Source organism: Electrona antarctica (assembly GCF_951216825.1).
Source record: "Electrona antarctica genome assembly, chromosome: 2".
In the NCBI taxonomy this organism is placed as follows: Eukaryota; Metazoa; Chordata; class Actinopteri; order Myctophiformes; family Myctophidae; genus Electrona; species Electrona antarctica.
Window position 1 is genome coordinate 46,757,304 of NC_136807.1, and position 14,520 is coordinate 46,771,823.

Sequence of the window (14,520 nt, forward strand, 5' to 3'; positions counted from 1 at the left end):
GGTCACAATGAGAAGCCCATTGAATAATTGCATAAGCTAAGGTTGGCATAGTTAAAATGTACCAATACCACGTTTGCCTTTGAGGCTAAACCACTATGAAGAGGCACCGTATCCAATTTGTACAAATAAAGCCTTCCGTTCGGGACTTTTCATGACGATTTTAGGTGGTTAAGAAAGACGTTTTGCTGATTCAGGGGCTCAATGCTTCCCGGATATCTTCTGAATCTGACACTTCAGATGAAACTGCAAGCGGCGGGTCAGGTTGGGAAATGACACACGCGTGCACATTTGCACAATGTTCATTTCCATTTACAACTTCTGTTCATTTGAAAATGTTGACCCGTTAAACCAGCTGTATAAATATATAGCAACATAACGGTTAACTTTTTAGAACAGTGGCTCTCAAAAATAGCAGATATACAAGCTCACAGCGCAAAAGAACGCAATAAAGACAAACTCACGACGGAACTTTTACACGTTTATTCACTAAGTGCTCCCATTTCAAGATACAACTCTGAACTGTTATGTCATTTGGAGTTAAGTAGAAAGAAGACAGTTTTATGAACTACAAGTTTTTTTTTCTTTTCTCATATGTGACCATGTGGCACAATTCTGTCCCCAAATAAAATAGAAAATAAACAAATAACAAATGAAAAAAATAAAATAAGGAGTATAAGTGAAAAAACTCAAGTCATGTGCAAGTGCCCCAACAAGCCCCCTGAGAGCCACAAGAACAAGTGCCAGATGAGGAATTATGGGCCAACAGGGAGTGATGACAAACAGGGTAGCACTAACAACAGGATGGGGGGGGGGGGGGGGGGGGGGGCACACTCAGGCTGAGCTCTTCTGCTAGCAGTAGTTCTCAAACTTTTTTTAATTCCAAAACCTCCCCTTAACTCTTATACTATGCAAATGACACTAAATGGACCCGTCGGGGTCCATCTAGTTCCATCTGTATACTGTTAAGAGTTAGACTTGTGAGGGTCAATTCAGACCCAGAGTGATCCTGGAATTGACTTTGAGAACCACTGGGCAGAGAACGGCAAATAAGGGATTATTTTACAGTTTAGGAAGGGGGGGGGGGGAGGGGGGGGGTCCTCAGGAAGCATTTTGTGCCTTGAGCCTTTTCTGCGGCTGCACATTTTGGTGTCTCGGAGAGAACTGAAATGGCATTTTGCTTTTTTTTGGGGGAGGCTTGGGGAATTTGGATTCCTCAACACATTTTCTCTCGAGGCATTTTGGGGGGATTACCGACAGAATTAGTATCATATCGTGAACATGAAGGGGGGGAGGGGGATCAATGTGGTGGGGTGAAAGGGACAAGGGTTGGTGGAGGGGGGCGTGGGGGAGAGAGAGAGGTGACAGAGCATGAGAGCACGTTGGATAAAAGCCCCCCTTCCCCATGTCCACAGTGCCAAAAGCTAGTCGAGTTAGGGGGTGAGGTTTTAGAGACAGCTGCTGCTGGGCTAGGGATCACCAAGGGAGAGGCAGACACTAAGGCTTTCCATTTAAACTGAGAGACGGAGATGTTCAGATACAGATGATGAAAATCAATGAGGCCCCAGTATACATGCACGCTCCCCTTCCTTTTGTCAACCGCCTGTCCCCATAGCCCGGCACTGAACCCCCCCTCCCCCTATATACCAGGCATCTTCAAGTCAGCTTTAACCAGGGGCTATGTACAATCAGGCACAGGGTTACGTAAAACTCGGAACTCAAACTCAAAACATTAACCACAGGCCTCAGAAAAATGATTGATCCCACACAGCTGACCTGGATGTATAACATAACTCCCCCCCCCCCCCCCCCCCATGTACCCCCATCCCTTCGTCTTTCCCGGGCGTGTGCGGTGGTCAGCGTGGGTGGGTCGGGGCTCAGCGGATGGTGTATCTGACGTAGGGCACTTCCACGTCTTCATCCGTGAGGTCGTTGCAGCATAGCTCGAACACCAGAGCTTTGACGTGTTTGCCCAGCTTCTTTTTGGACACCTTGGTCACGATCTCGGTCATCCTGCAGGGACAGATCAATGACAGGGACCCCGGTTAGGACACAATAACGTACCCAGATGACAAGTTAACCATGAGATTTCAAAAGCTTTTTCCAAAGGGCTTTTTGACTGATGCAGATCGGGTCTTATTGGGTTAACAAACGCCAAAGACGTGTGGAAGTAAGTTACCTTCACACAGTACTTTTTCTGTGATAAATGCACGACTGTCACTAAGAAGTTGACACCAATGGTTGCCCAAATGCCCGTGGTTACGTAAATAAAATGTTCGGGCAAGTGGAGTCCGCTTTCAGGTTAGGCAAGTGCGTTTGAGTGGGGAAATATTATTGGCTATTCATATTCATTAGAACAATGCTACCTTTTTTACAAGTAGCAGTTTTGACAGTTTTTTAAAGTCTATAACTGCCACTCGGCAGTTATAGATTGTCGAATGCAGTAAGCTTGAGCACCCAAGTGTGTGTGTGGTCACTTCACTTACGGTAGCTCCAGCCTCTCTTTGAGTTTGGACGCAGGCATGAAGAAAGAGTACAGCATGGACACTCCCTGAGAAAGCATGGTGATCTCCAACTTATGCTCATTCTGACAAGAGAAGAGGAAAGAAAATGTTTAGTATTTGGTTTCATTTGTGGGTGCACCGCCACAACGGGGGAAAGTGATGGGATGGGGAAGTATCAATGAATACATCTCAGTATGTGCAAATTCTGGCAAGTAATTATAGTTCCAACCAGTACCTTGAAATAATCGAGGAACTGTTTGAGTGTCATCTCTTCGCCGCTGGCCTGGATTCCCTTGACCTCAAAGCGATCCCACAATGTCCAGTCAATCTCGTAGTACTGTGCAGACAGAGAGGAAGAGTGGCCGTGTGGAGACAAGTAGACATGTCAGTAAGATAAATGAAAGACTCATGTTTGAAGCATTATCCCATGGTTCAAACAGCACGTTTATGCATTCCTATTGCAATTCAAAATGCTAAAATTGTAGTCCAGCCCTGACAGACGGATTGTGGTCGAAACATGTTGGTTTAATAAAGCCCTCCCTCCTCCAATTTTTTAATGGTCTTATCCCGTCTTTTATAATTCTGTTGATTCTTAGATCTCCGGTGAGCACCTGGTTGCCTCATTCTCTCAATATATACTGTATATGCCGTTCTCCTCAGCACACACTGATGCAATCAGCGTGAGAAGTCGAGTTGAACTCACATGCACCCAAGCAGACAGCCTGGTGCATCAGTATTAGCATGGCGAAATCATCATTGGAGTTCACAGCACTGGACAACTAGTTAGCGGAAACCATTTAAAGGACGCCATTTTTTAAGCTCAGCTGGTTCTTTAGTCTAACTAACTACACTTTGTATTTCCCTTAACATCATTAAGCACTACATTATGTGAAAGTATTTAGTAAATGCATAATGTATCCACATGCATGCACACACACGTCCAGCTGCTAAGCCAAATATATACCTTGTGGCTGGGAGCAGCAATGGGCTCGGAGAAGGCAAAGAAAGGGAGTGCCAGGTTCATGAAGCCGTTCTTGAAGGTCTCCAGCTTCGTGTGTCCCTGCACGATCTTAATGAGCTCCAGACACACCAGGCCCACCACAGCGGCCGTGGTGGTGGCAATGGCAGGGATGATCTTGCCAGCGATCAGTTTGCTCTGAACAGTAAACACAGAGACAGAATATTATGAGCACAGAACACCACTTCCACATGGGTGGTGAAGTCCCAAGTTAAGTCCAGAGTGTGACAAAATGTCTAGGTCAACATCAAAGAGTGTATGAGTGTGCCCACACCTTGTGTCTGTCGGCAGGGGGAATGTCGTAGTTCTCTGCCCTCGAGTTGGACGCCGCCACAATGAAGTCCATGTGGTGGTTGGTGTCATCATCCTGGAAACAAACGTGTGCACAAACTCAATATAGAGTCACGACACCGGGCCACTAACCCATCAACACCTGAGGCCGATTCTACTAATGTCTACAGTTTTCTGAAAAACATTATGTTATATCACTGGTGCTCTTTTTCACATCAAGGACCACCCAAAGTTGTATGCATTTCGCCGGTCGCACATCTCAAAATATTTTGTTTCAGGGACCCCCAGAAGCAAAGACTTGAATTATAAATGCCCCCCCACCCCCCTTAGATGCTCAAAAACAGAAGATCTGATATACAAGCTCATGCGACAGGTTGTGAGCTTGTAGATGTGTATTTCCGCCTAAGTATATTATCGTGAACAGAAATGACGGACAGATGACAGCTTCCTGTGCTGGTCTTTTAGGAGGCAGACTGTATATGGCACTTAGTAGTATTCTATGTGGTAATAAGGACAAGCTACACAACTCTGCCACAACCTTTTATGTCGAGAGGTGGTGTGTACCTTCTCAAAGTCGATTGAGCAGAGCTTGAACGTCGTGGAATTCTCGATGTTTGGGAGAAGAGTCTTCAGCTCCTCGAGTCGGGAGTCGTCTGCAAACAAAACGCAGACCAGCGGTCGGTTGATGTGTACAACAATAAAATAGGCCGGCCCTGCTACCCTTACAACACATGCTAAATATTCCCAAATACTTCATCTTACAGTAGGAGTTTCAATTTATATATAAATAGAAATGCCTACTTTTGTTTTCCTCTGGCATTTGAATGATGAAACACATGTGGTTCTAATGCTTCTATGGCAAATTAACAGCATAAAGGATTGTTTAACCTACTTAGTGGAGAAAGCTTCATCAAATGTGTATTTTAATTAGCAAATATGTATTTTAATTGGACACATTTATATACACACACAATACTCTTGTATCGTTCAGCCCCCACTGTATATTGTATGCCATTGCTTCAATTCACAAAACAATTACATCATGATCTCAGGGGTGCTGGAAGATGCCTGGATAAAAGTGTTGACCGCGTAAACATCCATCTTCTCTCAATGAAGCAAAAGCTATCTTTGAGATTTTAAATTACACAATCAATTGAGATCACTAAGGCTTAGTTTAAGGGCCAATTCACGCTCTTATTTAGTGCCGGAAAACAGGCGGTTCGGGACTGGAGTCCCGACCCTGATCCTCCTCCTCCAACCAGCTATGTGTTGTCACACAGACTGGCTGTTTTGTGTGTGTGATTAATTTATTTAAGTGAACTGGTGCACCCTAAGGTAAATATGAGACACCTTAGGTCTTCAGACAAAGGTCTTCTCATTATCCCCGCCACTAAGCTGCGAACCAAAGGAGATCGAGCTTACTCATTTGTTGCTCCTACGCTGTGGAATGACTTACCACTCCACTTGAGAAATGCCGTGTCTGTTGAGATTTTTAAGAAGCTACTTAAAACTCATTCGTACCGCAAACATTTCGGTTTGCTCCAGTGATTGTCTCAATCTTTTGTTGATTTCTATGTATTGTTCTGTTTTTTATCTATTTCCAGGTACTGTCTTTGCTGCTCTGTTTCTTATTTCATTGTTGGTTTATCTTTGATTGTGATGTTCTTGTTTTATTCCTATTATTTTTATTGTACAGCACCTTGTAACAACTGTTTTGAAAGGCGCTTTATAAATAAAATTACCTACCTTACCTAATTCAAACGCAGCTCGTTGAGAACGCGGTGCTGTGGGGAACAGAGGTATGCGTTTGTTTATGTGAACGTGTTTATTTGTGTAGCCTAGCATAGGTTTGTAATTATTATAGACAGTATTTGTTTTATTGTTGAGAATGAGTGTGAGAGGAGAAGGTGCAACTGGTTTTCAGTTGGGAAATGCAGAGGCAGCTACTGCCCACTCTGCAGAGCTCACCTCCCGGCCACAAGCATTTGGAAATAGTCGTGTCTCTTCCTAACTTCTGGTGTTTCCTTGGCTTCATGGTCGACAAATTTAACTCGAAGCTGGACTGAATGAATGCGGAAATACTGCTGGAGTGCCGAAGATTTAACATTTAAGTGCCACCGAAGCGCCAACTTTAGGATGATTTCCCCCCTTAAAGTCTGAATGACATCACATTGTAGAAATTAAGCAGTACATAAATCAGAGACTCCCTGCATTCCCCAAGGCACGTTTGCATTCCCAAAATACTAAAATCCAGAGCATGTACTTTATGCCGTTCTCCTCAGCACACACTGATGCAATCAGCGTGAGAAGTCGAGTTGAACTCACATGCACCCAAGCAGACAGCCTGGTGCATCAGTATTAGCATGGCGAAATCATCATCGGAGTTCACAGCACTGGACAACCAGAGCCAACATGGATTGTGATTTTTTAAAGCAATACTGCCTTTCAATATATAAGTGTCCCCCCCCCCCAAAAAAACAATGTCCCTATACATGCAATATATGGACAAATATTCATCATCATATAGTCATGTATGTTGAAGAATTGTGAGCAAGAATCGTGATCTCAATTCTAAGCCAGAAAATTGTGATTCCCATTTACGCCCGAATGAATGCAGCCCAAAAATGCAAGTTCTTACCGACGGATGCGTTGGCGCTCTGCAGCTCTTGATCGGAAACGTGGATTTTAACTCCGGAGCGAGGGGTGAAGACCGGCACGTTGAGTTCCTGCAGGATCTTGGCCAATTGTGCACGGTCTGAGCTGCCCGGCAGGCCGTACGTCGTGGCAAACAGGTTGGCTCCTGCCATTACGTAGTCCATGTGTAGGTCCTACAAACACAACAAATAAAACATGGGAATTACTTCCAAAAGGTCAGGAACAGAAGTGAAGTGATAGTATGGTGCAGAATTTGTAGAAGGTTGATTTATACATACAGTAGTTGCATGCTGAACATTTTATTCCATCACGTGACATCGTATAAATTAAGTATGATAGTTGCTGAGAGAAAAACAAACTAAAGAGAGAATTATTGATGAGCCTCTCACTCACATTGCTAGTGCTGAATTCTAGGGGATGAGGACATCTCTTTGGACCAGACCAGAAGGGGGCGCCAGAGCTGGTGAGCTGAAAGACCAGACAACAACAGTGTTATTTTCCATTGAGCCAGTAGAGAAAATTACTCATACAAAACACAGCAACGTTCCTGAGTGTTAATTTCACTTTTGGAGAGTACAGAAGGCCCGATATGTCAAGTTAAATGGAGGATTTGGACATGGAAGGTTTTGCTGCATAGAATGGGAACACAAAGGTCGCATTCATACCAGGATGCTTTACTGAGATTAACACCAATCCTGCTGCGTATTGTCGGAAAGTACGCTTTGTTTGTGTGAAGGTTCATTTGAATCCTGCATTTAACTAAACTAAACTAAAATGGGGGTTTCGCTTCGCTTCCAAACACAATTGACTTCGATTCACTGCAGGTGTGAATGCAATCGCATCAAATAAAGGAAATGAAGCAGCAACAATGTGACGGATGAATGAGGAGTAACACAATTGGAGCCGGAGAAGGCATATTTTACGCAGTGCAAAGATGTCCCGTTAACATAGGATAGACGTGGTCAAATGAGGAGACGGAAGCAGTCATCCAAATATGAGGACAAGCACATTAATAAAAGTATGCACCCCAATAAGTGTGTGTGTGTGTACACACACACACACACACACACACACACACACACACACACACACACACACACACACACACACACACACACACACACACACACACACACACACACACACACACACACACACACACACACACACACACACACACACACACAGTGTGAGAGACGTCCAGTCCCCGACGACACTGCATCCACGTTACCCAAATGTTACGTCCTAACTATTACTCGAAGTAACATTTTAACACCATAGACTTCACTGTGACTGTGTAGTTTATGAATTGAACACCTTGATGAAGTTCCCTGCTGCGTTTCCAATTGCTGCGGATGACAGCGCAGTGTGATATTTGAAGGCAAACGCAGCAAATTAAATATGCAAGAATGATGCAGCTTCTCCACCCATTCGCATAGTCTACCAGAGGTGTTATATGAATGTGACCAAAGTCTACCTGATCTGGAGGGAAGTTGTGTAGTAGCTGGCGGATGTTGTTGCTGTATTGGCACTGCCAGTGGTTGCGGGACCAGGCCACGCAGTCTGCCCAGCTGTGGGGGCAGTCATTGACCAGGCTCTTGTACACCGCTTCCAGAACCTCCAAAGGCTGAGCTCCAGGTAGTTTGAGAGTGCGCTCCATGAACTTGGGATCTCTGGAAGACACAACGAGACGATTTATGAAGTGAAGTGACCTTAGGAACCTAGTTATGGCCCAATCACGAGGATATTCCATTTATGTTGATATTGTGGAATGTTCTGTGGATTGGTGGGGGGGCAGACTATCCCTGTTCTAGATGTCTGGCCCCATCTAGACCAGTGGAACACTACTGAAAAAGTTATTGGTTGGAAGGAAGTAGTCATACTGAATTGGTTACGGTCAGGATTTCACATAGGCTCTTTCCGAGTGAAAATATGTACTCGTCTAAACATTACAGTAACTCTTGAAAAGAGCGATACAATTACTTGAGAAATATTAAAGTGTCAATACACATCCCTGATGGTTTGTCTGTGCAGAATAATCGCATCATTTTCTATTAATTAACATGTACATTCAGTCAATGTAATTCATGAAGATATTTCAGTCAGTAAATAACACAAAGTCAATGTAATTCATGAAGATATTTCAGTCAGTAAATCACACAAAAAGCATCTGTGTTTTAAATAGTACACACTGTCCTGGTATAAAGTAATGCATGTTCTGTGGACTCACGATAGGTATTGCATGGCATTTTCTGATGGCTGCTTGAATAGACCCTCAAACTCATCACGGGCCCACTGCACAGAGGGAGGGAGAGAGTCAACAGGTTCATTATTCACTCATTCATGGTTCATAATGGTCTGCAGTATAGTGAAGCACTTAATACTTTCTATGTGAGCACGCTCTAAATTAACCTACAGCGCATCTCAATCATTTTGGGGACAACCTGATACTACAGTAGGGAAGGACAACCTTCTCTTTTTGATCTACCAAGTGATCGGACCAAGATTGGGACTATTAAGGTGATCAATTGCGTTTATCAGAAACAAAAGACAAGATATTTGCATACAAATCACATAAGTGACTACTTTGGACTTTTAAGGCTTGTTTACATCAGTAAACATGTGGTATAGTATAAATGCCATAGACTTTGGCTACCATATGACTCAATTTCAAAAGTCAGACATTTGAGGGGATAGTGCGCCTCTAAAATATTGAAAAGCGAAATGCCTGCAACACTCGGAATAAAATGAAAGTCTCAATGTGCATGGCACAACAGGAGACAGCAAACAATCAATATATTCCTTTTCACAGTTTTATTTGCCTCTTTGAGGGTGCAGATGCTTTACCTGCAGTGTGTGTTCAATGGCATTGGGGAAGTTCTTGAGGGTGCAGATGGGGATGGACTTCTCTGGGGGGTCTTGGCTGGAGCTGTAGGACTCTGTGAGGAAGGGGATGACCACCTGCACGTTGCCCTTGGTCCCCAGAGTGCCAGACTCCAGCAGGGGCTTACGGTAGTACACACACCGGCGGTCCATATACATACCTACACATCAGGGGGGAGAAATATTAAACATGAATAATGGAATAAAAAAACTCAACCCGTACAACATGGACATTTCCAAACTTCAAACAAATGGAATGCATGATTTTTTAGACTACATGGATTAATGCCACGTTTAGACGGCGACGGTGAGCAAAGTCCCCGTTGCGTTCAGTTTATATTCACCTTTTACATGGAGACGCACTGCTGTATTGTGCATGCCATGCCAGGTCGCTAGGTGGCGGTGACTGACTGCCAGCTAGGCCAGTCACCCATGTACAAGGAGGAAGTTCACTGTGCCGTCGTTTTGCCCGTTTACATGGAGATGGCAGGATATGGCGTTTTCAAAGATTTCTACTCTGACTGGAAGGCGTCTTTACTTTGTTGCGTTTTCACCTCCTGCAAACGCTGTTCTCGTCCAAAGGGACCCCAGCAAACGATACTTTATTTTGCCGTTATCTATGAACACCGTTCTTGTGTAAAGGGGGTCTAAAACAAAATCTCAGGACTGAAAAAGTTCAATGGCCAATTTGTGAAAACAGTGTGAAAGGAGGCCCTTACACTAGTGCCATTTCACAAACAATACCTTGCGATAGCCTATGTACTGATGTTTTACTAATATCGTTTCTGCTGTTCTACATACTGCCAACCAGGTGAAGGATTGGGGCTTTAACCTTTGCTTTTATATGAAATATCGGACACTATTAAGATTTCATGGAAGATACTTCTGAACATATTCCCATTTTGACCACTTCAAATAGATATCTAGATTGGCTATTTTCACTGTGCATTATGCTTCCACAGAAGACATGCTGTCTTCTAATTCAAATGAATGAAATCAGTCGTGGCGACTGAGAACTTGAGACCATCTCATGGCAGGGCTCTAAATCCCGAATTATATTTAGTTGCGTGCCGGTGTTGCACATCGAAAAAAGACGATTTATAAACTTGCACCGTGTTGTGAGCTTGTTTTTCGGTACGGTATAAATCAGGTATAAGGATGCTAATGTTTACAGCTTGATCCGAAACAACATCTCAAACACTTCCGTTTGTATGATTAATGAATTTACTGTGTGCATTCATGCTCCCCGTTGACTGAACGCTACAGACTTGAGATGAGATGAGATTTAATTTATTGTCAATGTACAGTACAAGTACAGCACAGCGAAAAGTATTTTCGCATCTCACCAATAGTGCAAACATGTCAGTAAAGAAGAGGATACATTAATTACAGTAGTAACAGTAATGGGCTGAGCAGTAGTCATTTAAATAAATAAATAAATAAGGATTTATTTATGCATGGCCTTTCCTTTGGCACCAGTTTCCACTTAACTCATTTAGACCAGGGGACGCATCCTTATAGCTTTTAACCACTTTACCATTTTAAACTTTAGCCGTTGAAAAATTAGCAGATCTACAAGCTTCAGAAGCTTGCCATTAACATTTTTGAAAAATCGTGAAAACGTGTGCAAATCTTTCAATATACAGAGTATATTCTTTCACAGCGAACGTTTTTAACTCAAATATTTGATTCTGGGGGTCCCTGGAACAACATATTTTCAGATGAGGGTCGGCGGCCAATTACATATAATTTTTGCGGTCCTTGACATGAAATAGTTTGAGAACCACTGATAGAAACCGGTTTTTCAGAAAACTGTCATGATTTAGATTAAGACCCGAGACCAGATTCTACAAATGTCTTCTAAAGGGTCAAGCACTAGATCTACCAAAATCTAATGAGCAGATTCCCATGAGCTGAGCCACATGTTCTGTGCACAGTGAATGACCCCCATCATGATGTTGCCTCTCGCACCACCCTCAGGCCAAAATGACGGATTTGCACACGAGGTGTCTCATTATCCAGTAGGCAGATTGCAAGATGAACACAACCGATTTTGTTGACCCCATGGCCTTGCCTCAAGCACCTCCTTCAGTGATTATACTAGGATATATGCCCCCACTCCATTCCGCCACCAATAATAACTTTCCATTTTTAGCACCATTAGCGAAAACACAAGACTCAAGAGATAGAAATGTCAATCGGGTCAAGCCACTTGGGGTCTGGTTGAGTGTCGAGGAGCAGCACAGCCTGTAGGGACCGCTCTGACATCTGGTATCGGATACCTTGGTGAGGATTATTACCATAAGTCTCCACCTTTTAGCCCACATACTGTTGTACAGTAGGTCAATTAGGCTTGGGGTATTGGAGCAATATATCGTCAAGAGTCCAATTGTCGTTTTTAATGGGCAGTCGTTTTGGCAGTTACACAGAATAGGGCATAGAGCGCCTTTGGGTGCCTTACGTGCGTCAACATTATCCAGCGCATTGGCCACGCCGTCGAGGCTCTCGAAGAAGTCATCGTCGTAGACCCTCTCGGTGTCGGGGCCCACCCTGTTCTGGTGACCTGTGATCTTTATGGATGGGTTCATCTGCTTCACCGCGGCTGCTGCCGTCTCACTCTTCATTTTCTGATAGAACGCACAGGAACACAAAATCACCTCAATAACCATATCCTCATCTCTGGTCAGAAGCAAATATCAAGACGGCTTTACAGTCTCGGCATCACAAAGCATTCCTTCCGAGTTCATGAATTAAAACTGCATTATATTCACAGCCTTTTTGATAGAACATTTTTGTAGAATGTTCTACTTTTGTAGAATATGCCAATATATCCCAATGCAAGTGCGCTATAATAAAAGTATGGATTTGTATAATTATGTAGTAGTTTCAAAATAATACACTACTGATATTGCTATTAAATACTAACTTATTAGTCAACAAGAGAATACTCAAAACTACTGCAAATACACAAACTGTCCCCCTTTACTTCAACGTATTTATGCTTACAAATCAAAGCTTTCATAGTTTAATTTACAGAACAATCCTAACCTTCCTCTGCTAGATCGAACTGGAAAATTAAGTTTTTACTTGATAGCACTGGTGCTCACAATGTAAACATTTAGGAGGACCAGGAAAAATGTAGGATGGCCCACCAAACTTACCACACCAAAGGGTCGGGTTTGGACAAAACGTTTTTTAAGGTGGACCACACAAATGCAAGTCATAGCAACTCAATGAGTTGCATTGGTGTGGTTTACCTTAAAAAACATTTTGTCCCGACCCTTTGGTGTGCTCTTTAGTGTTTCAATATGCTACATAATTGATTCAGAATATTGAAAACGGCTTCAATACAAATTTGCTGAAATATACCAGCCATGCATTCTCCAATGACTTGTCTCCACCTAGAACACACCCACACACACACACACACACACACACACACGCACACGCACACGCACGCACGCACACACGCACACACGCACACACGCACACGCCCAGCTCTGCCTTCTCATTCACACCAAGACTATTTCAATCTCTACACAATCAGCTTGCGTCGTTTATCAACTTCAAAATACCGTAGGCAAGTAATTTGGCACACTGTGATATCGCACAAAAAGCGCTAGAATGAGGGCACAGCCGTGCTCTGCAACGCCCCCGCTCTGGGGTGTCAATGAGTGAACAGTCTCCAAGCTATTAGAACTATTAGCACCAATGGGCTACTGCCAGCTCAGAAGGGAAGTCCGTTTTTACGGATGGCAGAGGAAGGCTCACTTGATGTACCATTTTGGTCGCACCACAGCAATAATTTGGCACTCGCACAAAAGCTCCCAATTATAATTTTGGGTTGCAGAGATTAAATATCAGGCGCATATGCGACCACAACTGTAGCAATTTCAAGCCCTGAAACATCCCCTCCGATACACCTTTCGTTTCATGAAACATGAGCCACCACAAGTCACGAATACATTGCGTTTGTTCCTACTGCTGTACCAAGACATCTTTCACACATCAGCAACTATAAGTGCACTCTGAAGCAATCTCAACACATTAAATCCATATGCAGGCACTGCACCCAACATCACATTCAATCATGAACTTGCCCTTTCTCTTTCATCTAGCAGCGATTGATATTACAGGGTACCTGTAGGCATCAGCAATATATATTTAAAGGACCACTTCACCACTTTTCTACTTCTCTTCCTATAATTGGTCCTAACTAATGTTCATGATAAAATACCATTTTTTTCTACTCAGTCTGTGTCTCATAGGAAGGCTGTGGGCAGTTCAGAAACCCGTCCACCAGTGACATCATCAATGGTGAATCCAAGCTAATAGAAACGGCAGGCTTTCTTTTCCTGAAAAGTTGCAATGCAAAAGTTGAAGCCATCGTTCTCACGATAATAAAAATCTAAATATATTTTAAAACAAATCTTGTTTTAAAAAAAATCTGCCTAATGATGATGTCACTGGTGGACGGGTGTCCGAACTGCCCAAAGCCCTCCTATGAGACACAGACTGAGTAGGAAAAAATGGTGGTGTTTTATCATGAACATTAGTGAGGACCAATTATATGAAGAGATGTTCAAAAGTGGTGAAGTGGTTCTTTAAGACTTTGTAATTTAGTGTTATGTAGGCAGGCATTATAAATTCACAAAAATAACAAAATGGCTGTCTATTGAACTACATATATAGGGCTTAGGTGGTTGAGACCAATTTAATCACAATTGTAAAGTATTTGTATACAAGGTAAAATCAAAACAAACAAAATCTTATTGTACCCATCAGTGGCACTTATAAAACCTTTGAAGCAAGACTTTAAGGATGCATTACTAACCGTGACATCCCAGGGTCTGAAGAGGAACTGTCTGTTGAGGTTGGACTTCTCTATGGTGTCCATGTCCGTCACAATGACCTCTCCGTCCCCAGCAGCAAGACCAATCATGGCAAAGTTCTTCATAAGCTCGCAGCCAATGGCACCCGCCCCAACCTGACAAGGCCAATAGGTCACACAATAAGCAGGGTATGTCCATGTAGGGATGCAGTAGTTCATCGAACCAATCAAATAGAATTTTATATATTCATTTATTTTCTAATTTAGCAAAAATAGTCCATCTACATAAATTGTGACGGTTATATAAATTTATTTTGTTATATAAATATTTTAAAAATAAA

At 42.9% G+C, this 14,520-nt stretch overlaps 1 protein-coding gene across 3 annotated transcripts in view; it reads right to left on the reverse strand.

Annotated features, from left to right (window-relative positions):
- Window positions 1-465: 465 nt before the first annotated feature.
- Window positions 466-14,520, reverse strand: part of uba1 (ubiquitin-like modifier activating enzyme 1) — a 31,946-nt gene continuing 17,891 nt past the window's right edge. For 2 of the 3 annotated variants that reach the window (XM_079523701.1, XM_079523702.1), the window contains exons 14-27: window positions 14,183-14,335; window positions 11,810-11,975; window positions 9,313-9,509; window positions 8,696-8,760; window positions 7,943-8,138; window positions 6,859-6,933; window positions 6,449-6,638; window positions 5,562-5,594; window positions 4,375-4,463; window positions 3,794-3,886; window positions 3,466-3,657; window positions 2,737-2,838; window positions 2,484-2,584; window positions 466-2,010 (exon numbers count right to left, since the gene is read on the reverse strand). In XM_079523701.1, the coding sequence (XP_079379827.1) occupies window positions 1,875-2,010; window positions 2,484-2,584; window positions 2,737-2,838; window positions 3,466-3,657; window positions 3,794-3,886; window positions 4,375-4,463; window positions 5,562-5,594; window positions 6,449-6,638; window positions 6,859-6,933; window positions 7,943-8,138; window positions 8,696-8,760; window positions 9,313-9,509; window positions 11,810-11,975; window positions 14,183-14,335 (1,788 nt within the window). In that variant the 3' untranslated portion in view covers window positions 466-1,874. The remainder of the gene's footprint in view (window positions 2,011-2,483; window positions 2,585-2,736; window positions 2,839-3,465; window positions 3,658-3,793; window positions 3,887-4,374; window positions 4,464-5,561; window positions 5,595-6,448; window positions 6,639-6,858; window positions 6,934-7,942; window positions 8,139-8,695; window positions 8,761-9,312; window positions 9,510-11,809; window positions 11,976-14,182; window positions 14,336-14,520) is intronic. The other variant, XM_079523703.1, reaches the window with a different exon arrangement.